The 21,272-nt window shown below is 38.2% G+C and overlaps 1 protein-coding gene across 6 annotated transcripts in view; it reads right to left on the bottom strand.

Annotated features, from left to right (window-relative positions):
* Window positions 1–21,272, bottom strand: part of PTPRC (protein tyrosine phosphatase, receptor type C) — a 70,776-nt gene that overhangs the window by 16,529 nt on the left and 32,975 nt on the right. For 2 of the 6 annotated variants that reach the window (XM_017832938.1, XM_017832937.1), the window contains 10 exons: window positions 11,254–11,280; window positions 10,674–10,811; window positions 9,822–9,908; window positions 8,436–8,465; window positions 7,380–7,595; window positions 6,688–6,789; window positions 5,702–5,869; window positions 4,720–4,851; window positions 3,245–3,406; window positions 272–471 (listed from right to left, as the gene is read on the bottom strand). In XM_017832938.1, coding sequence (XP_017688427.1) covers window positions 272–471; window positions 3,245–3,406; window positions 4,720–4,851; window positions 5,702–5,869; window positions 6,688–6,789; window positions 7,380–7,595; window positions 8,436–8,465; window positions 9,822–9,908; window positions 10,674–10,811; window positions 11,254–11,266 — 1,248 coding nt within the window. In that variant the 5' untranslated portion in view covers window positions 11,267–11,280. The remainder of the gene's footprint in view (window positions 1–271; window positions 472–3,244; window positions 3,407–4,719; window positions 4,852–5,701; window positions 5,870–6,687; window positions 6,790–7,379; window positions 7,596–8,435; window positions 8,466–9,821; window positions 9,909–10,673; window positions 10,812–11,253; window positions 11,281–21,272) is intronic. The other 4 variants (XM_017832941.1, XM_017832942.1, XM_017832939.1 and 1 more) reach the window with 3 other exon arrangements.

Here is a 21,272-nt window from a genome sequence, read left to right as displayed (position 1 = left end):
AGTACAAACAATCTATTCAGTTTGTATTTTTCTTGTTGTCAGAACCTATGTGGAATAGCACACAAGGAATTTCTTGATAGGTTAGGCACACATGCATTTTATTTCCAAAATAATAGCTATTTCTTTACATCTGTAGCCTACAGATCCATAGATTAACTCCTCTGCCACTATATTTGCCTATATTTGCCTTTTTTTCCTAAAATGAAGTATATGCTTCAACAATGAAAATGCTGCAATATTTTTTATATTTTAATATAATAAACCTACTTACCTTAAATGTATAATTTGTCAAGTATGAAAGATCTCCTATTATAAACTCACAATTCTCGCTTCTATTATGGGTTTTTCCATCATTCTCCCAAGTCAACTCAAATATTGTTTGTGGTCCATACACTTTTTGACGTTTGCACTTTATTTGGACAGCATTATCAGCTGTCAACTTTGCTTCAACAGCAGTCACTTTCTCTGGAACTGTACACAAACAAAGTGTTACTGGTACTATTCTCATCATTTCAAACACAACATTTCACACTGTATGTGCTCACATCTGTTTATCTTCTCTCTTAATATAAATGTAATACATTTTCTTCCTTAAAAAATTCAGTCCAAATTTAACAAGATAAGTAAAATCAGTTTTGACTTAACCATAGGCTTATCTGAGCTGGAAAAGGTGTGAAGTGGAACTGAAAAGTCTGGGAAGATCAGAAGCCTACTGACAGTCAGGCTGCAAACACAGTATGATGGCAAATCTCTCTCTTACACTTGACATCACTTTCTCATTTGAAGAACATGGGATGACAGACAAAACAGGAGGACAAAAAGTTTTCCATGTGAGTATTCATTTCAAAACTTCTATAAATGAAATGTCCTGCCAGGAGTTACTGGTGTGTTAAAGCTGGCCTAAAACCAAAACAACTTTTTAATGATACAGAATCCGTTAAGTCTAATCTGTGTTTTCTAACTCTAATTTTGTATTTTGCAGCAAACATGTTTCAGACTGAGGGGCACAGCCCAAGGAACCTTTCACTGAGAGCTTATAAAACCTTTCAGAAAGTAAATAACCCTCTCCATAAGGCAGGCCCATTGGCCACATTTCAGGAGAACATCACCATGGAAATTTTCTTCAAAATAACTTCAGCTTGCAAACTACTTGCAGCTACTTTTTTCTTCATATAAAGAGCTAAGAGGTGTGAGGTTTTACAAGCAGATCAAATATCTCATGTGGGTATTTTACTTGGCTGAGTGTGAGGTTACGACGTATCTGCTCATTTTTATCCACAGGGCAGATCTGTTATTCCTATTCCACATACTACTGAGAGAGCTGTGACAAGGAGAAAGTGAACTCTTTTGCAGGCAATGTGTTTGTTGAAGATGAAAACACATTTTATAAAATGTAGGGGTTTTCCTGCTTCCAAGGAATTGGGCTCTACTGATACATTGTGCTGTTCAAGAAGCCATAAAACTCTCCCACTATCTGCTTGACCATGTCGTAACAGTTGGAGAAGGTCTAATCAATACCATTGATTCATGAAGGAAGCAACTTGTTATTTTCTCAAAAAAAGAAGGGATATGAGGTTGTTTTGAGACCCATAAACCTATACTGTACACTGTAATCTTCCGGAGTTACTAAAACGTAAGTGGAACCACAGAAAGTGGGGGCTTCAAAATATATTATGCTCAAACAAGATTTTCATAGAGAAAAGAATCGTGATCATGCTCAAACTAGGGCTGCCTAAAAATTAAAGCCATTTTTAAATTTCTGTTACAATTAAGTCTCAGATCAAACTGTTTACCTTTATCAATTAATTAATTTATCAGATCTTTATTTTTGTGGGGCTTCAGTTAACAATTCTGATCCCTATATACTTCAAACCATAAACTAAAATTTGTTAGCTCAGTGACCCAGAGTAATCAGGGGATTCTAATCTTTACATGGATTGTCTATAAAACTGGCTGCAAAAGCTCTGCATATTCCACAGAGGGATAGGATTCAAATTCAAAACAATAGTCTGCCAGAAGCCCCTGTATTTCCCAAAGCTCTACAGAAGCACATTTACTAAAAACAGCAGTCAGGTTTAATGTTCTTGTATATCCGTTTCTACAGACTTTCCAGGAGTGCTAAAAGCAACAAAAGACTTAATTATTCCTGTTATTAGGGGAAAAAAAGCAACCACTACTTTAAACTATCATTATATCACTATCACAAAGATAATATTTTATTTTTCACTAAAAAAAGAATCTTTTGCTTATTCAATGAAATTAAAGGAAATATTAATTTAGTATCTTACAAGGTATAAGCCATCATAGTTTTCCTTTAGCTGTATATCTATATTAGCTAAATCTGGAGGTGGTGCAGCTAGAGCTAAAAAAGTACTGTAAAAAACTAGATAAATATGAGGGTTTGGGTACGTTTGGATTTTGTTTTATTGCTTTTTCCTCAAAGCAGGAACTAAAATAGTATGAGGCTCTACATCTGAAGATTAAAAGGGGGAAAAACTCCAACAAAGTAAAAAGGACTGCATCCCTATTACGCCTTTTCTGCATCAGGAGAATATCTGTGAAGTCTGTTGGTTTGGGGTTTTTCTAGCTTCTCATCTAGATTTATCAATTGAACATGTATGGCAAACAGAGAACCGGGACCACAGGGCTAAGCTTTTGAAAGCAGAGTCCCAAAAAGGTGCACAGACCTTTCTGTCAGCATAAGGGCTGGCACACATTTGTCTTTAACCTAATGTTGGAAGGCAACTGTGTACGGGTACACCCAAACTGATCAACACCCAGTACAGACATCAGTGCTGCTGTAGCCTGGGCAATGCAGGTCTGCCTCAAGCAAACAGGTAACTACAGAGCAGAAGGTACAGTCTGCACAGCTTTGTAGCTTGCAAGCCACAAAATAAAACACAAATGTTTGTCATTCTATTTTTGTTTAATTTGAATCTTTTCTTTAGATTGGGACATAATGCTTTCTAAAATCTCGATAAGAATTGCAAATGAATGAAGAATTTTTTTTTAAATCTTATATAAATAAGAACAATACTAATACCAAGTGCATAATTAAAAATAGATTAACATTAAAAAATTAAAGAAGAGACACTGATGAGTGTCAATACAATTATTTTAATGTTAATCAGTTTCTTGGTTAATAGCAATACCATGTATAAAATATAATGAACTACAAGAGAAGAGTACGTATTCTTTGTGTTATTATCAGCCTCATTCATAATAGTTAGCAAATGAGACTTACCTCCTTCTTGTGTTGTAAAGTTATACTTTTTGGGTTGACTCTTAAGTTTTCTGTTTTGTTTGGAGTTTGTATATGCAGTCACCCATACAGAAACATTGCTATAGGGTTCAGGTATGTTGAAAGTCCAGTTAGTCATGTTGATTTCCGTCTCCTTACAAAAAACTGAAAAATTAAATTAATTAATGAAATTAATGAAATCTATTTTATAAGCGCAGGAGCTCTTACACTTTATCAGAGCTACCTAAAACGACTGTCATGTGTATTTCTATTTTAATTGCCTTTTACTTGGTTGCTTTGTCTTGCTTACTAATACTAAGTGAAGGCTCAGGAAGAGGAGGAAATATAAAACCACAAAAGGAAAGACATACTTTCTTCTGCATTCATCCTGGGAAGGGGTTAGTAGAAAGGTGTCACTCTGCACATTGAGCAAGTCTGTACTGGTGTGGTGTGAGAGATGTGTGCTTTCAGTGGTGGCAAGCAGGAAGGAAAGGAATTGTAGGAGAAGCAACTTGGGCAAAGCTATTAACCCACACTGCAAATGAGGCTTTGGTGGCCTGGGAAACTGAGGAGCAATGGCCTTCCCATGTTTCCTTCTGACTGATTCAGATGTGACCTCCCTGCGCCCCCACATTACTACCTCGGTCTCCCACACTGGCCAAGCCAAATCAATCACAGAAACTGGTTCATGGGGCTGCCACCCCTTTGGGTAGTGGTCAAATTCAAGGCATGGAGAATGGGAGAGATTGTTTGTATCTGGGGAACACAGGACCATGACATCCTTTGGTTCCTGTGGCAGTCCAGGTTTACATAACCTGCAGTATGTGAATAGAAAGGATGAATTAAGCCAGAGCTAGCTTAAACCTGACACATATTTATTATTATCAGGCTCTTCAATTTAAAAACCTCATTTTCCAGTCCTTGTTTTGAAGAGAAGCTCACATCTGGAAAATGTTATCCCAGTGTAATGACTACAAAATTAGCCATTTAAATGTAAGATGGCCCAGACCAGCATCTCTGAAAGGAGTGGTCATTTAGTAGAAGACAATCCTCTAGCTATACCTATCTAAACATGTTTATACTAACTGCCATACTCAGGATCCCTTGCTTTTACATACATTCTTGTTACTCAGAAGGCAGGTCCTGGTCTTCTCAGAGAATATATTGACCAGCTATAGCAGCATTTTCTGAGACAGAGAGCACCATTCTGCAAACTGACCAGGCAACTGTCAGAACTAATACTTAATACAAGAAAAATGAGAACTGAAGGTGACCGGGTTGTGTCCTGGCATGGGAAACTGAATAATCTTAACTGAAGGTTCAACTGGAACAACCTCAAAGGAAAGAAATGTAAATGTTTGTTAAAAAAAAAAAAAAAAGCAGTTTTAAGAGATTCCAATATGGTTTGACAGTGCATCATGCTTGGTGCTCCGTAATTATGTACATGCAATGAAGTATTTAACAGTGAATATACTTACCTTTCCCATACACAAAGCATTGCACAAGGTAGCCGTGTATGGGACCCTTTGAAGTGTCGCTAGGTTTCTTCCATGTAACTTTTACATTTGTCTCATTAAATTTTACATCAAGGTTTTCTGGTGCTTCTGGAGCTGTTGGAAAAGAAAAATAACAATAATTAGCAACAAATGAAAATGCAAATATTCCTCTTTTTACCTACTTTGATAAGTTAAATTTCATCAGATACTAAAGCAAGATACGAAACAATGTGAAATATTTATCGTACTCTATTTCATTCCAAGAAATGACACATAAGTATAAACTGAGTATATGTAAAAGCATCATATTACAGCAATTTCATAAATTTAATTAATTCTGGATAAGGTGAATACAACAATATCATATATTACTAAAATTGTCCAACATTTCCAAATATTAACCATTGGTTTTATTCTCTTATAATTTTAACAAACCATGTGTTTGGCCTGCATTTTTACCTGCAGGTTACCTGATTTAGGTTGTTTTCTTTTTTAATTCAGAAAAATAAAGCTAAGCTATTTCCAAGGACAATGCTTTGGAAAAACATATCATTTTATATGGAGATATTCTTTGCAATTCTTCTACTATGCCTTTCTTCAAATCAAGAATTTGAGACCTGTTTCTGACTAGGCCTGTACTTTTCATTATATTTGGCCATGTTCTCAACCTCCAAAACAACAACAACAACAAAAAAAAAATCACAATTTCTGATAGGAGGAGAGAAAGGCATCAGACTGGAAGACTGAGACTGGGCCTGGAGAGGGAAATGAAGTCTGTGACTGCAATCACAGAACAAACACAAGGGGAGGAGACCAGGAGGGAGGAGCTGGAGGAGAACTTGAGCGTGGCAGAGCATGTTTCTCAAAATATACCTTCAACTGCAGGAAACACAGACAGTAGGATTCATTGTAGGGGTTCCCAGAAATATGTGGAATGTAAAGCAAAAATAAGCATTACACTTACCACCATAATCTGTAGTTATGGAGAAGCTTTGGTTGGCAACCACATTTTTATGAAAATACATGGTTCCATAGCAGTTATACCTGCGGTTGGGTGATAAATGGCTCAGACTTTTACATGTCTTTTGATTTGGAGGTATGCAGTCTGGTGAATCTGTAGAGCTTACAGGATCTGTAGACACAAAAAGAGGTTGATCAATATTTTTTCTACAATTCCAAAAGTGCATGGCCCCATTTTAACTGGGATTTTCTCTACCATATTTATTCAGTGCAATTTGCAATAAAGTATCACAATATTCCAAACAGAAAAACATACAGCCTGATCCAATGTACAATCCAGTCCAAGTTTTAGGTTCTTTTGAAAGCTCCTATGATTTGACTTTTTTAGAAAACAGGTTTCCCGAAGAAATCATATGTCATCAGAGTCTGGCAGAACCCTGGAATGGCTTCCTATCTCTTCAGTTCCCTGAAAGAGGAAATTTCCAGCCCCAGACATTCATTGGACATTTTCCTGGGACACTTGAGGACAGTCAGCATCCATATCTTCCCTATCACACCAGCTGCCTTTGAGCCAGCATCTCCTCATGCTGGCTGGCTCCAGGAGCAGAGAGCCTGGACTCCCGCCATCCAGAAGCCTGCACAGCCAGTTGCCCAGGCAGCCTGCAAGGGATCAGCTCACAGCAGACTCACCAACTGCAGGATTTCCAAAATATTCAGCTCTCCATCAGGCCTCCAAGCAGGACCTCAAAATCTCCAGAAGCTTCCAATCTGTGAAGCTGGTAAACTCAGCAAAAGATCTGTCTGGGTTTGAACTTTTCCCAGATCTGCAGTGTGTGGGGATGGTAGTCCCCAGACTGGTGATACCGCAAATTCTAAACTACACTTCCCTCAAACTGGCACAATTAATTTAAATCTGCCAAAAGACTAAATCTGTCATCAAAAGACAACATCAGCATTGCTTTCAAAAATGAATGAATAGAAGTGACTTACCTGTGCAGACAGGAGTCACATCAGCACAGGCGAGTGAGCTACTCCAACATAACAGTGCACATGTGCTGTTTTCTTTCTCAACTACAAAAGGTTTACTGTTGACTGAAACAGAATTAATATTATACATCACTGTGACATTGGCTATATTGATTCTTTAAATAATAATTTGCTCTTTTACATTTTTTACTTGTTCTGCAATATAAAGAAACAACTGGCATAGGGTAATATACAAAGAATTTAACAAGGAATGGAAAGTAAAAGTTGAAAAAGCCTACATGAGATGAAGACATAATGATATTTAAACAATAAATGAAACTTTTAGTCCAAACTTCCAGTGTAAATAGCAGCTTTGAAGTGGTGGCTGGTTTTGCTATTGCTTACTACACTGCATATGGTCAAGGTAGTTAAAGTTCCCTTTTCCCTTAACAATGAGAAAATTACATTTTTTATATTATACTTTAAGAAAATACTGAGGGGTTTTAATGTGCAACTTCAAAATATCTTGTCAAGCACAAAGTATGAAAACCTTCTGTCTGATTCTCTGAAAAGAGACAAAAATAGATGCTGAAACCCAGGGAAGCTGAATGACTACATATAAAAAAACACCCACCAAAATGACAAAAAAAGAACACAAAACAAAACCAACTAAAAACACCACCAAAAAACCCCTGCTAAATCCCTTGTATATCTACCTGGTGGAACAGTAAGATAATTGTCTGGACAGGATTTAACTTGAACTGTGTATCTCATGCATTTCTGAAGATTTACTGTATAGGTGGTGGAATCCGCAGTTATTCTTTTGTTTTCCTCCACAATTAAATATTCTCTGGATATTGTGAGATTTCTCAGCTCAACGTCAGCAGTGTTATTGCTGTATTCTTCAATTATGCTGCTATCAATACCATCACCTAAAAGAAAAATAGCAAACAATGATTTTATGACAATTTTTAAAAAAGCATTAAATGTTTTATGGCACCCCCATGTGTTTTAAGAATCAGAAAATACTGAAAATTAGCTGCTCCTCATTCTTTATTTTTGTTTTTTATTTATCTTTTACTTAAGAAAAATGTTTAGTCAAAACAGAACATTTCCTTAGTAAAATATTCTTTTCAATAATTCTTTAGTTAAGGAAACTAAAAATTAAAAATATGTACGTTCCAGAAATAGATTTACTTTCATTTAAAATGTTAGATCAAAGTGAAATACTTTGTTTTGAAATGTTAGATCATTTGTTTTTGAAACATTGTTTCATTTGACAGATATTTCACATTTTCCTATTCAAAGCATTTCAGAACCATCTAGTAAATAATGGTTATAGTCTATTCTTGAAAATTAGAGAGGCCTGTAATTCTGAAGAGAGATAAATCAATGCCTAAACTTTAGTTCTACATGACTTACGAATTGCAGTTTGCACCATGTGATTATCACGTGATGGGGAAAAACTAGAGAGGGCCTAGTGGGATGAAGTAGATCAGTTCTGCAGCCCTGATATCGACAGCTTAATGTAGGGCAATTCGACAGAACTGTAAGTGGAAGTGAGAAGACTAGAACTGTTAATAACTTTATTCCTACTTCTTCCAGAACTGGAAGACATTTTATAAAATAACCCGAGATGCTAACTGATTAGTTTTTTGTTTTCTTTCCCTTTTTTTTTTTACTGCTTTATCAGCTTGACCAATTTTCTGCATTTGACTTTACTATTTGGTCACATTTCAAGACTGAGGGAGAATAAGAAGTTTGATTCTTACCACAAGGTAATGAAGTTGTCACTGTGGTTCCTATAAGAAAAGAAAACAAAATGAAGGTCTATCTTACCAGGCTTGTTTTTTTCCACAGAGCACCGGAGAAGGGTGACCAATACTGTCCCAAACTCTTCATTAAATATATTCAATGCAAGCAAACTTATTTAGCACTCCTCTCGCATTTGAAATAGGGAAGAGATCATCAGCTATACATAACCCCATTTTTTAACTAGTTATTTTAGAGATCATGTGTCTTTCACAATTTTCCAATGACATCACTGAACTAGAAATCAAACTTATTAATATTTCTGAATACAAAGTTACACAAGAATATTCCAAAATCACACATTCTCATAGCAGTATGATAAGCTATAGCAGTTTTCCAGGATATGTATAGTATGGGATAGGTAACTGAATAGTATAAAATGTCACTAAAGAACCAAAATTTGCCTACTTTTTGCACTACCACTCTTACCTTTGGAAAGAAATTTATACAACAGTACAGATCATTTTACAATAATTGTTACCTAAGATATCCAAAAGAAATTATGAGCTTTATGGTATTTAGAAAATCTGTACAGAATTTCTTCATCCTGAAAACAGTGACTTAAAATATCCTAAGGTATAAATATTACCAAAAGAGACTAATATCTAATTTTTTTTGTAGAAGATAGGCCCTATATTTGCCTCCCCCAGGCTGGGACTCACCTGGCTGAATAGTGGCCCTCATGAGAGGGCAAACTGAGAGGATCCATTGTAGACTTACCAAGATTTTTAGGGGCAGAACACCCACAAATAAAAGCTAAGCTCAGTTTGTGAAAGAGCAGACAGCAGCCTACAGCTGCTTGAAGGGCAGTTAAAAGTGATGGTAAGAGTCCAACTCCTGGATGTACTTTCCTCAAGCACACACACATATTTTACTGACCTGAGTAATTCCTTACAGCCCAAATGCAATTATAATGTGTATAAGTGCTTGCATCATTAGATCCCAAGAAAATACTACTGCTGTATGAAACAAAAGGGAAGCCACCAGAAAACAGAAGCACACAGATCTTGGATGTATTCACACTTTTTTGCTGCTTGGGCAAATTTCTGTGAATAACAAGAGGAGTACTGACACAGTAATTGACGATTTACCCCCCCTACTACGTGCCACTGTGTGTAAATGATTTCTATTTTGCACTTGCTTGACAAGTAGCAAATCTGATATCTTTAATATTACTCATTAACTATTAATAAGATTCCTAAAAACACCCTTAAGTTTAATGCAGCTGTATGCCTAATTTATATGCTTAGGTTTGATAACAGAAATCCAAAATGAATTGCCTCATTCTAGCACATTTTCTGTGCTTCAAGCATCATAGTTGTGGTAACTGTGTGCAAGTTTGTCACCTATTGTGTGAGTGGGGGTGATCCCAGTGTTTGCTGGCGTGCTGACTGGTGAGGTGGTGCTGTGCAAGGATGTTGAATTGTAATCATCTGTAAGGAAATAAACAACATATCAGCATCAAAAGTGAAATGCATTCTTTCATATGGCTATGTCATCAGAAATGTCTTATACCACAGCCCTTCCCCGCTTTTTTTCATAGGGAATTTTTGTAACTTGGAGAAGAGTCTGAAAGAAAAGTGACGTTAGCATAGCAAATAAAACAGAAAATGAGTATTTTAAAAGGAAGCAAATTTTTAGGAGTATACCACTTACAAATGAATTTTCTGATGTACAAGAACCATTTTTGTTTTTCCATTATTTAGTCATAATCCAGGATGGAGTCAACATAAAAAATGGTGTTACAATTTGTCAACTGGGAAAAACTAAAACATTTTCCTATATTCTTACAGTAAAACACAATTATGAATAGTGCTTGTGTTCTTTCAGAAACAAGAACCTTTTGCCAGATCATGCATCTTGCTCACTATATTACTCACTATATTTCAATATTTATCCCTCTGCTTATAAACCAGAGACAGGTTTCTGTATTCTTTTTCAGGCCCATTCCTATTGCTCTTGCATTGGCAGCAGCCTTCTTGACAGCAGCTGGCATTTTGATACTGCTGTGATGACTGCAAGACTTGGCCCTCAGATACCAGATCCTGGAAATAATCCTGGTATTGTCACTGTGCCAAATTGCAGACATCTTTTCTATCTGCTGAACCATAAGCTGAAAAAGACTACCTTGATGTTGAACTAAGTTTTCCCCTACAATTCTGAGAGCAGGGAGTGGCATCTAAAGGAAGACGGCAAACCTGATGAAGGACTCTCGGAGGCAATGGGAGTGCGTGTGGTGAGGGCAGCAGTGCTGTCGTGTGATGGATTGCTGAGTTCCGTGGCAGGGGTGGAGCCTGCGTGCGTGGACAAGTATGTGCTGTCTGCAGGAGAGACACCTGTGGTGAAAGGGACAGCAGTTTTGTTAATGCTTCGAGTCTGCCCAGCCAAGGAGGAACACAAAGCTGGCCACGACACAGGGCACAGTGCTGGAGCACTCGCACACCAGGAATTTGTTAATAAGCGAAGGCACACTGAACACTCAAAGTGTTAAGGGATCCAACAGGTGTCAGATGAACATCCAGTGAGTACAACCCTTTTTGGCGCTGACTGTGCCTCCTTCATGCTAAATGCTGTGTTTTAAAATATACTCAAATGCATTACTCAAAACCAGACTTATCTGTTATTCTTGCCTATGCAGACCGCATATTTCATTTCATGAAGTGAATGAAAATGCGTTATACACCCTGTGAAGTAACCATGTGTGGGTAAAGGAATGAAGAAATTATCAGAAAAAAAAAAATTCAATGCAGTTCTGTCCATGTAAATAAGGTTTCTTACCAGGTGTGGTCATTGTTGTATCTTCTCCTGAAAAAGAGAAAAAGAGAGAGAAAGTGTAAATTAAACTTTCAAGGAATTAAACATAGTCATATGCCAAAAATATGAAAAGACACATTCCTTCCTCCCAACTATCAGCTGATCTTTTCCTAGGGAATTACACATTCTTAAGTAATATTTATTGGATGTAGCAACAACCAGACCCCCTAAAATATCAAGCATATGGTCATAGAATCACAGAATGGCCTGGGCTGGAAGAGATCTCAAAGATCACTTAGTTCAAACACCCCTGCCATGGGCAGAGATGCCACACAGTAGATCAGGTTGCTCAGGGTCCCATCCAACCTGTTCTTGAACAATTCCAGGGACAGGGTATCCACAACTTCTCTGGGCAACCTGTTCCAGTGCCTCAGCACCCTCATAGTAAAGAATTTCCTCCTAACATCTAATCTAAATCCTTCATCTTTTAGTTTGAAACCATTCTCCCTTGTCCTATGACTATCTGTCCACACAATAAATCATTCTCCCTCTTTTTTTGACACCCCTTTAAGTACTGGAAGGCTACAATCTTTTACTAATTTTGGGGGTTATAAAATTCCACTTTGACACAAGAATCCTGAAATCCATCCCCTAAGTTCCCTCCAGACATATCCCTTTAACACAGCCTGCTATGCTTTCAGCAAGGAACAAACCCACTTGTTCATACACTCCTTGCTAGGACTGTTCCATAAACTTTCAGCCACCTGTTTGTCTCTTCCTTTCTCCTCTCTTTTTCTACTAGTTCTTTCCCACTATATTCGTATCTTGGATATTTTTTTTTTTGTGGCACATGTGTTTTTCAGATTGTGCACTCTGTGTGGACAGTTCAGAAGATCAACAACAGCCACTAAAAAATCCCACAACCATGGGACAAAGTCACCTGCCGACAGTGAGTGATTTCTTTGTGCTCAGAACTGTCATGAAGTGTGTATAAGCCATGATATGAGTATGAATGTAAACAAAACCTAATGTCTTGTAAATATTTTTCTAGTGAGCAGTTGAATTTCCTGTGGACTGCAGGTTATTCAGGACCTCTTACTACAAGTTAAAATTTGGAAAAAGTTGGTAGCCTGATATCCTACAGAAAAAGTAGCAACAGAAGTCAAATGAAGCTCAGCTAAAAACAGTGATGCAGAGCCAGCTATTTCTTTCTTTACAGAAGTGGGGAGAGGTGTTGCCTAAAATTTGATCCATGACATGAGGACATGGTCTGCCTACATTTTGCCTGGAATCATATGAAACTGTCAAAATAAAATTGCTCTTAATTGTAAGAGTATAATATCTAAAGAAGCAGTAGACAGACAACAGACTGAACAACATGGGTTTAGAAGCCACTGTATTAGCAGGTCTAGTATGTAAATTCATTCTCCATATATTCTCCATTGAAACACAGACCACACATACTTTTCAAAGCTACAGAATGTTAGCAGATCTCCTAACATGAGAGATGTTACAGATAAGAAACAAAAACGTAGCTGATCTTTTGAACTATCAATTTACCTTCAGCATTTGAAATCCCCTGTCTGGAACATTTCTTTACAACAATTGCATAATGTAACTATATATATTAAAATGCCAAGGAACCTTGTAAAAGTTAGTATTTATATAAACTCATATTTGTTCTGGGCAATTAATTTTCAATGCATTTTCACTTTTTTTTCTAGAATTCAGTGTTTGAAAACTGGCAGTTTTTCACTCTAAATTCCATAATGAGTCTGTTTTCAAAGTTGAAGAATCACTTATTCTCCCTCCTTCCCAAATCTTATTCTGGTTCAGCACATCAAATATACCTCAAGCCAAAACTTAACTTTCTGTGAGCATCTACATAGATCAACTTTCACTTTAAAAACTTTTCCAGGAACAGAATACAAGAATTTTCAGAAAAAGTCCTAAATTAAACTCTGCTCAGAGATTAGTGAAACATTCAGAAATACTTTTCGAGCTATTTACTGATCTCTGATGCAAACATAATGGAGACAAAAATACCCGTACATCAAAGTTCCCTCTTCCAAGTAGTGGGCTCATAAGCTTGTCACAGTGTTGTTTCTGGATGCCTCATTCACTTCCTTAAGATTTCTGTGAAAGAAATTCTCCCCGTCCTCTCCCTTGTAAAGTTAAGATTAATGCTACTAGCTTAAATTTAGTGTGAGGTTTATTGCTCACTCACAGTGACAGATGCTAAATGTTACACATAATCATGGAACTCAAGGTTAGAAGTGACCTCAAGAGATCGTTTAGTCCACCTACCTTGGTCAGACCAGGGTCTTTAAACAGTTTGGAATAGTCCTAGATTGCCCTTTTCCCCCCTCCAACTAAGCACTGGCATTTTTAGCAGAATTTCATGGCAGTTTTACATCCGTCTAAGCCTTTTAAAAGTCTCCCGCTCATCTGTGATTCTATTCTCTGACACGCTTTATTATAGCAATGGAATAGGATACAGTTGAAAAGAATTCAATAGGTGGCACCAGAACACTAAAAAATCCTCTCAAGCAGCAAAGCAGATACATTTCCCTGTGTAACCTTATTGAGAGATACTGGGTAAAATGAAGGAATGTAAAGAAGGATCCCAATACAGCAGACTCTGCTACTCCAAGATTAGAAGGTATATTGCTACAATTAATTTATTTTTTAAAAATGTCCCACAGCACAGACAAATATGTCTGAGCTAACCCTGGGCTAAAAAAGTTAAACTCGAAGACAAAACCATCTGCTCATGTTTATGTTCGAAAACATAACTCTGGAAGACTGAAGGCTGCAATCTAAAAATATCTTTTTAAATTTAATAATAATATCCAATCCTGCAAAAAACATGCTGTGCACTATGAAAGCCTGATGATTACCAAACTAATGAAGTTTGTAAGAGTTTAAACAGGATGCTTTTCTCAAAATTTAAACTGCATCCAGCCATAAGACCTTTTGAAAATAATATGTGTAGGTAATCCAAGGGGAAGAATTAGAGCATATACAAAGTTCCTACTACTGAAGGAACTTTTCTAAACTTCCCTTTCCCTCCTCCTGATTTGGCCACTGGTTGGTTCCTGTTGACTTGACTGAAAGATTTGCAACCCATCAGTAACGTTTGAGCAGATCTGGCCATAAGCAGGTGCCCTGGGAAAAGATATAATCAGCATGTCCCACAGGCAGGTGGGAACCAGGGTAATGGCTTTCATTCCCTTTCCTCTCTGGCTACCAGTTGGCAGACAGAATGCAGCTGCTGGAAGAAAGAGAAGTTTTAGATGGAATGACAGGCTGCCAACAAAATACACCTAAAAATGAATGAGCTGACCACTCCCCACTGAAAACTCAAAGACACACAGGCCCTGTGAGTGAAACACAGGACTACTGCATTATGAAGAAACCTTTCAATGTTCAACAAGAAGAGAAAATGGAAAAACTGTGAAAGAAACCAGGCCACCGAAAAAAAAAAAAAAAGTCTATCACTTCAAAGCCCTGGGACAGCAGGCTGTCTGGGTCATATTTGGGAGTACAGGAGCTGCTACATCACCTCTGCAGTACTGACTGCACCCACTGCACTGAACTGTGGTCACACATAAGTCCAATCATATAAAGAGACAACTTGTTGCTACCCTCTCAGGAAAATGCTTTCCACTTGGCAGGACCAAGCGACTCAGCAGGATACAACTCGGCCCTAGAATGTGTTAGAAGACACTGTATTTCAAGTAAGTCCAGGGTCTGATCTTCTCAAGGAGAAGGAAGTGCCAGCACACATTTCCTGTGTGTGATGTTATTAATAACTCAAACTCCAGCTGATAAGATGGAAATACTGTTGAATTGGCATTAAGAGCCTAAAAATGTTATCATGTTTATAGGTGCAAAAATACATTAGCTGATGACAGGAAACATGCCTTTTAATTCCATTCTGCTGCTTAATTTGCACAGTGAGTAAAATGGACCCAGTTTTGTATTTCCTGCTGGGCTGGGCAGGGGACTGTGCTCGCATGATGATAGCTCAGGCTGTCTCCTCTGAGCACAGGATTGCTTCAGGATTGCATTCCTTGGTACACACAGCATAGAGAAGTGTGGAAAGAAGAATGCCTCTTCTAATAGTGCATTTGGTGTTTTATCTAGCGTGGTACCATACCAGCTGGCTCTTCACATCCAGCTGTACTCTGCATGTCTTTGCCAGAGCTGGGAGGGGGGAGAGGAAGTAATCCTTCCTCTCAGCCTCGTGTCTGTAAAACAGTTGGCAGCTGGGTTTTGCTGCCAGGAAAAGTGCTTAGTGATTCTGCAGAGCTGCTGCCCTTTTCCCAGGATCTCTCCAGCCTTTGGCATATTGGACAGACCCCAGGAACCCCCACCAGGCAGCATTTTACACCAACAGCTTGTGTAGGTCCAGATTCTGTCTTCCCTCTTTTTACAGCTGAACAGCGCTGTTTCAGCGGGGTCAGGGCTCTTCACATCTGCACAGAACGCAACAGGATGTGGTCTACTTGTTCAGATGGAGTAAAGCTCTTTGAGGGGGTCTTCTAGCAAACAGCATAGACATTGCAGCTCCACTGCAAGCCAACACTAAATCGCAAAAAAAGAACAGTTCCTGGTGGGAGGTGAAGGGGTGAGTAAGGCAAGGAGCCTTACAAACTGCTGCCAGCTGCCCTTCTTTGATTTATTTTTAAACTTCAAGTGGGATAGGATGTAATTCACACCTACTTTAAGGCTCCCTTGTGCTGCCAGAACCAGCTAAAGAGACGTTAAAGTAAATGAGCATCAGGGCCAGAAATGTTACTGCTTCTTTTTGCTGCAAACACAAAATAAAGGGATCCATTGCTACTTTATAAACAAATCTAGGCAGACCTAAGAATAGATTAGCAAACACTTAAACATCTGAGTAATTCTACACCACAGAGGACCCTTCAAATTTTATACGTGGGATCATGTGTGCTGAAGTGCTTTCATAATCACAGACTGCAGAATTACACTTTATTCTTTATCACTGTCTCAGGGCAGCGGGGGTGGGGGGAACCCAAATCTGTTCCCAGTTTCTGGACAAAATGCTGCGTCTTGAAAATTGATTTTAAAAATGCCGTATAAAATTCATATTAAAAATATGTGAAATTTTGCATGCTCTGAGTCAAAAAAATAAACTACTCATTTGAGTTTACAGGGTAGAATTTTCTCATGTAACTGCGAGAGCCCTAAAAAAAACCCACTCTTGTGGTCATTGAAGCTGCAGCCATCAAATCACTTCAAAGTTATCCATAATCTAATTGGTAAAAGTCTTCATAGCCCTACAGCAATCATAGGAATTAGAACTAAATAAATATTATAATATCTTTCCCACAGGCAATATTTACAATATTTATTTTCACCAGAAATTAAGGATATAATCTTGGAACAGTAAATTTTAATTTAACAAAACTCAAAAATTATCTGATTGAGAAATGCCAATTGTTTCCTTTTGGCACCAGGATGTAATGTCCATTCTGACTCTTCACAATGATAATTAAAATAGTTTCATTTGATTTCTCAAAACATTTCCTTTTGTACAAGTTCATTAATAATTGCCTCCCATAGCAACTCCTTAACACACTGCACTGTTGCCTCAGAGCCTGATCCTGACATTCTTTCCTACCACCTTTAATCTTTGGTTAAAACGTGTCTGGGGAGTCAAAGGCCTTATTGTTCCCAAGACACCTGCCAGGGCTCAGACCTGATTTGCACTGAGGAAGCCTTGGCTCATCCTGCAGAGCACAGCTCAGGAATAAGTGCAGGCCTACACTACAGCTAATGTGATATTACGGTTTTTGTGAAAACTGACCTCCGAAATTCATGCTTGCTCTATGACCCTCTCCTTGCTGCCCACCTTCCAGGACTGGAATTATCTCTATCCTTCTCTATTTCAGAGTCGCCTATAAGCATTAATCAGCATTAACAGCAATGGAGAAGGTGAAAAATTCAAATTAACCAGCAATCAAGTACAAGGGCAGCAGCCAGAAGAAAGAGATGGAATTAAGAATTTATAGCTGACAGATACAAGGAGGAACATAACACTACAAGCTCAGGAGAGAGGAGGAAATACAAACATCAAAGTTTGTCAGCATTCATCAGCTAAAACAAATTAATACCAGGTATAACTTCTGCTAACATACTGAGCCTGTCTTAAGAAAAGGGTGACGAAAAAAGCACAAGAAAAATCCTGAAATAATATTTTTTCTCAATTAAACTGAAATCAAATAAAATATTTCTAGTCACTTACAAAAAGTAATTTTCTGGTTCTGATTATGCCAAATAAACAGAAGAGTTTAATTTTTCCAGAGAAAAATAAAAACACAGACCAAAACAGACATTTCCATCAAGAAATATTTACTTCATGGAAGCAACAGTTGTTATCAACGATACATAGAATTTCTCAAAACCATAAACCTGAAGTAGAATAAACCCCAAAAGCAGCAAATCAAGTCCTTTCTGTCATGTACACAGTTCTTGCAAACCTAAAATAAACATGCAGGAATATTGTGTACTTAGCAGGCAGAAGGAAGACTTTCCTATCAATTGCACTATACTTTAAATGACATCCTCAGTCTTCATAGGACGACTTTAAATGCAGTAATCCACTTGTAGAACTATAGCTAACGACACCTTTGCTGCTCTGTGGTTTCTCTTATGCTGCTTTACTTCTGCCTTTCTTATACAGAACCCTACTCAAAAGGAAGAGGGTGCAGCTTACTGCGGTTTAGAGCTTAAGTGCTTCCAAATGGTGAAACTGAGTTACCATAGCACCCACATGCTCAAGCAATCAGACCTATCTTAGTGCTAAACCACTTCTCTAGTGCACTCATGAAATTTCCCTATTAACCTCCTTTTCACCACATTTGCATGTGTAATTATTTTTAGTTGTACAAGTTCATTAATTGATGAAGTGGGGAGGGGGTGGCAATCTTTGGGATAAAGTCCAGGCTGCTTTGCAGGGAATACTTGTCACCATGCAAATTGTCTGCAAGAGGAGAATATCAAACCCTGATGTAACAGTTAGTTCCACTATAAAACACTGGCTACTATCCCCAGTCATTAAGAAACACCTGTACATGAGGAATGTGATATTTGCTCGGCAATTTTGTGCTACTCACAAAAGAATATATAAATGTGTTAATATTTGCTTTGCCCTTTATATATTTTTAGTATTTGTGCACACACAAAGTCATGAGCCAGATCCACGTTGTTACCATGATAAACTTGTCTGCTCCCCAGTTCCTAACTTCAGTCATGATTTTTCTAGCTCTGCTGTACCTTCCTTGATCTTCCTTTCCCACATCTACCATGAGCAGAAAGAAACACTTGCTCCACAGTGTTCTTCTTAGTTATACAGACAGGCTGCTTCTAGATTTGCTGAATGGATATTGTTTATGGCAAGCAGAAGGAGGAAAGATCTTACAACTAATACATTGTCCTCACAATTTCTGCTCCCATGTTTTTGCAATTACCAACTCTATTAGTCCTGGGGAGCTATGGAGGACAGCTGAAGGCAGCTCAGTTCTCAAGAGTTTTGATCAGAAAAAGAGGCTGCAGCTGAGAAATGACTGTGATAAAGTGAGCATGAGGTAGGGGTAAATTACTTCATCTCAGAATTTTTCATTGCACCATGGCTTATTTAAATATCTGACTTGCTTCTCTGCATCTCAGAGGCAAATATCTCTGAGCTCTTTCAAGATTAAAGCATTATCTGATTTTGTAGATCTTCCTGATTGCATATTGCTTTTTATGTAATTTTGCCAGCAATAGAAAATGGGTCCCTTGCTTTAAAAAACAGAAACAACTTGAAAATATCTCTCTAAATTACCTTTAATCAGCTCAAACTTCAAACCATGAACAGTTTAGTACCGTATCAAGAGTGAGGGATGGAACTAGATGATCTTTAAGGTTCCTTCCAACCCAAGCCTTTTGATGAGTCTATGATTCTAGGATCGACATTTTAGCCACTGACAACATAAAGCCTGTTGAAACCATAAATATCTTCTGTTTGCTAGAGACCTATTAGCATGAGGTCTTTGCTTCAACAGCTCTATGCTTACTGGGAGCATTATGTCAGTGAGGACTCTAATCAGTGACTTTCAAAAAGATTCAGCCAGTGCTTTTTAAAAAGAAAAGAACATTTCTTTCAAGAAATGACATCTGCCTGTGAGTTATTCCTTTTTGTAACAGTATTTTTCTCTGATCCTCTGCTATGTTAAAAACCCAAACAAAAATAGCTAACTGGCCTGGAGCAGCTGAGGGAGGAGGGTAAACAGTTGATATTCAGCTGCTCTGAACATCTCTATCTCCAATTGACAACACCTGGATTTGCAAATACTTAGCTGTCCTACAAAATGGGATCAAAACACAATCAAAAATGGAAAGAAAACACATAGACTATGAAAAGACTCCCTAATGATTCATTTAAGCTTTTTTTTTTTTTTCTGGTAACCTTAGATACACATTGCATTCTGAGCCAGTAGAAGTTTTAGATGAAAGTCTGAATTTCAAGGTCAGGTTGCTTATCTTCATTTCATATTATTTATAATGAAAAATCATCAGTATTCTTCAATGCTTGAATCAGACAAAGTAGAAAAAAGGGAAAAGAAACATTTCCAATGTTACAAAATAAAGATTAAAACAAAAACAACCAAGCAAAAATTCTTAGAGAAAGCCTATTCTACAAACAGGATCCTCAAACAACATTCTAGTGCTGTGCAAATTCATAAATCCATCCTTTTAATAGCCTCTAAAACCTTCTTTGGTTGCTATGTATTGCATATTTTTTAATGATAAAGGACATATAAATGTACCACAGCAGTGCCATGGCTTCACCTTGGCTGAGGGCTGAGGGCAGGGCAAGCAGGGCTGAATGCTGGCAAACAGTCTCATTCCAGCAGCACCAGAGTGTGATGAACGATGGAGCAACAACCCACCAGAAAGCAACACTCAGTGTTGCTGCAAAGGCATTATGGGGTCTTCCTGAGGGCTGCTCTGACAGCCCCTGACTATCAAGACCCTCAGCAGTGCACTGTTCCCACACTTGTTCTGCTCACAGAGGTGAAGCTCCCAGTAATTCATCACTGCTGCAAAAATTATACTTTTCAGACAGCGCTGTGAATATAAAATTCCTGATACTCCTAGAAGACGGCAAATGGCTCAAAGGAGTGTTGCTCTGAGGACTGCAGTGACATTTGGTGCTACTGAAGCAACTCTCTTAGAGCCAAATGCTGGGGCTGGAGTCAGCTGCTGTCTTTGATGAGAACAGGTTCAAATGAGAATGCTGGAGTCAGAGTTAAGATCTGAGTGAGGATCTGACTTTATCTACTCACAAATTTAAGTTTTAATTGCATTCTCTGATGATTGTTCAGTTCAGGGTTAAAGAAAACTAGCTGCTTTATTCCACAGTGGAGTAATGCATGTGCCATTGCTCTGTACCTCCAGTGCACAGTGCTGGGTTCTACTGTGCTCAGTTACTCTGCCCGCACAGCCCCAGCCTTTGAAAGATTCTTAACTGCCACAGAAAGGCACAAATCAGAATAAAGATGTGGCATAAAAATTTCCTTTTCCAGTGATCTGTCATTTTTATTTCTACAACTTCTTGCTCCGAGCTTAACAGGACCCTCAGCAGTCCCTTTGCTCCCTGAGCTGAAGTCCCAGCCTCACATCTCCAAGCAGCAATGCTCTAAACTATCCTGCTAGTCTCAGTCATCTCCTATGACCCAGATTTCTTCCAGCATGAAGAGAAGATCCTAACCAGCACTGGCTGATAGACAACTAGCTTCTGTTTCTTGAAAGGATAGAGAGTACAGAGGGAAAAAAATCACGCAGCTCAGTGGAGAACTGTTCCCATACCAACTCTGCCTGCTGGGCAGCCTCCTCGCCCTCCCGGGGCTGCCAGCTGCACCCAGCAAACTCTCTTTGTTTCAAGGGAGAGTGATTTTATTTGGCTACTATCCTCACTTTTTTTATTTTCCTCCAGACATTCAGGCCAAACATGATCAGAACCAAATATC

This window comes from Lepidothrix coronata, unplaced genomic scaffold (genome assembly GCF_001604755.1).
Source record: "Lepidothrix coronata isolate B3197 unplaced genomic scaffold, Lepidothrix_coronata-1.0 Scaffold209, whole genome shotgun sequence".
Lineage (NCBI taxonomy): Eukaryota > Metazoa > Chordata > Aves > Passeriformes > Pipridae > Lepidothrix > Lepidothrix coronata.
Note: the sequence above shows the minus strand (reverse complement) of the source record. Positions and strands in the feature narration are given on the sequence as shown.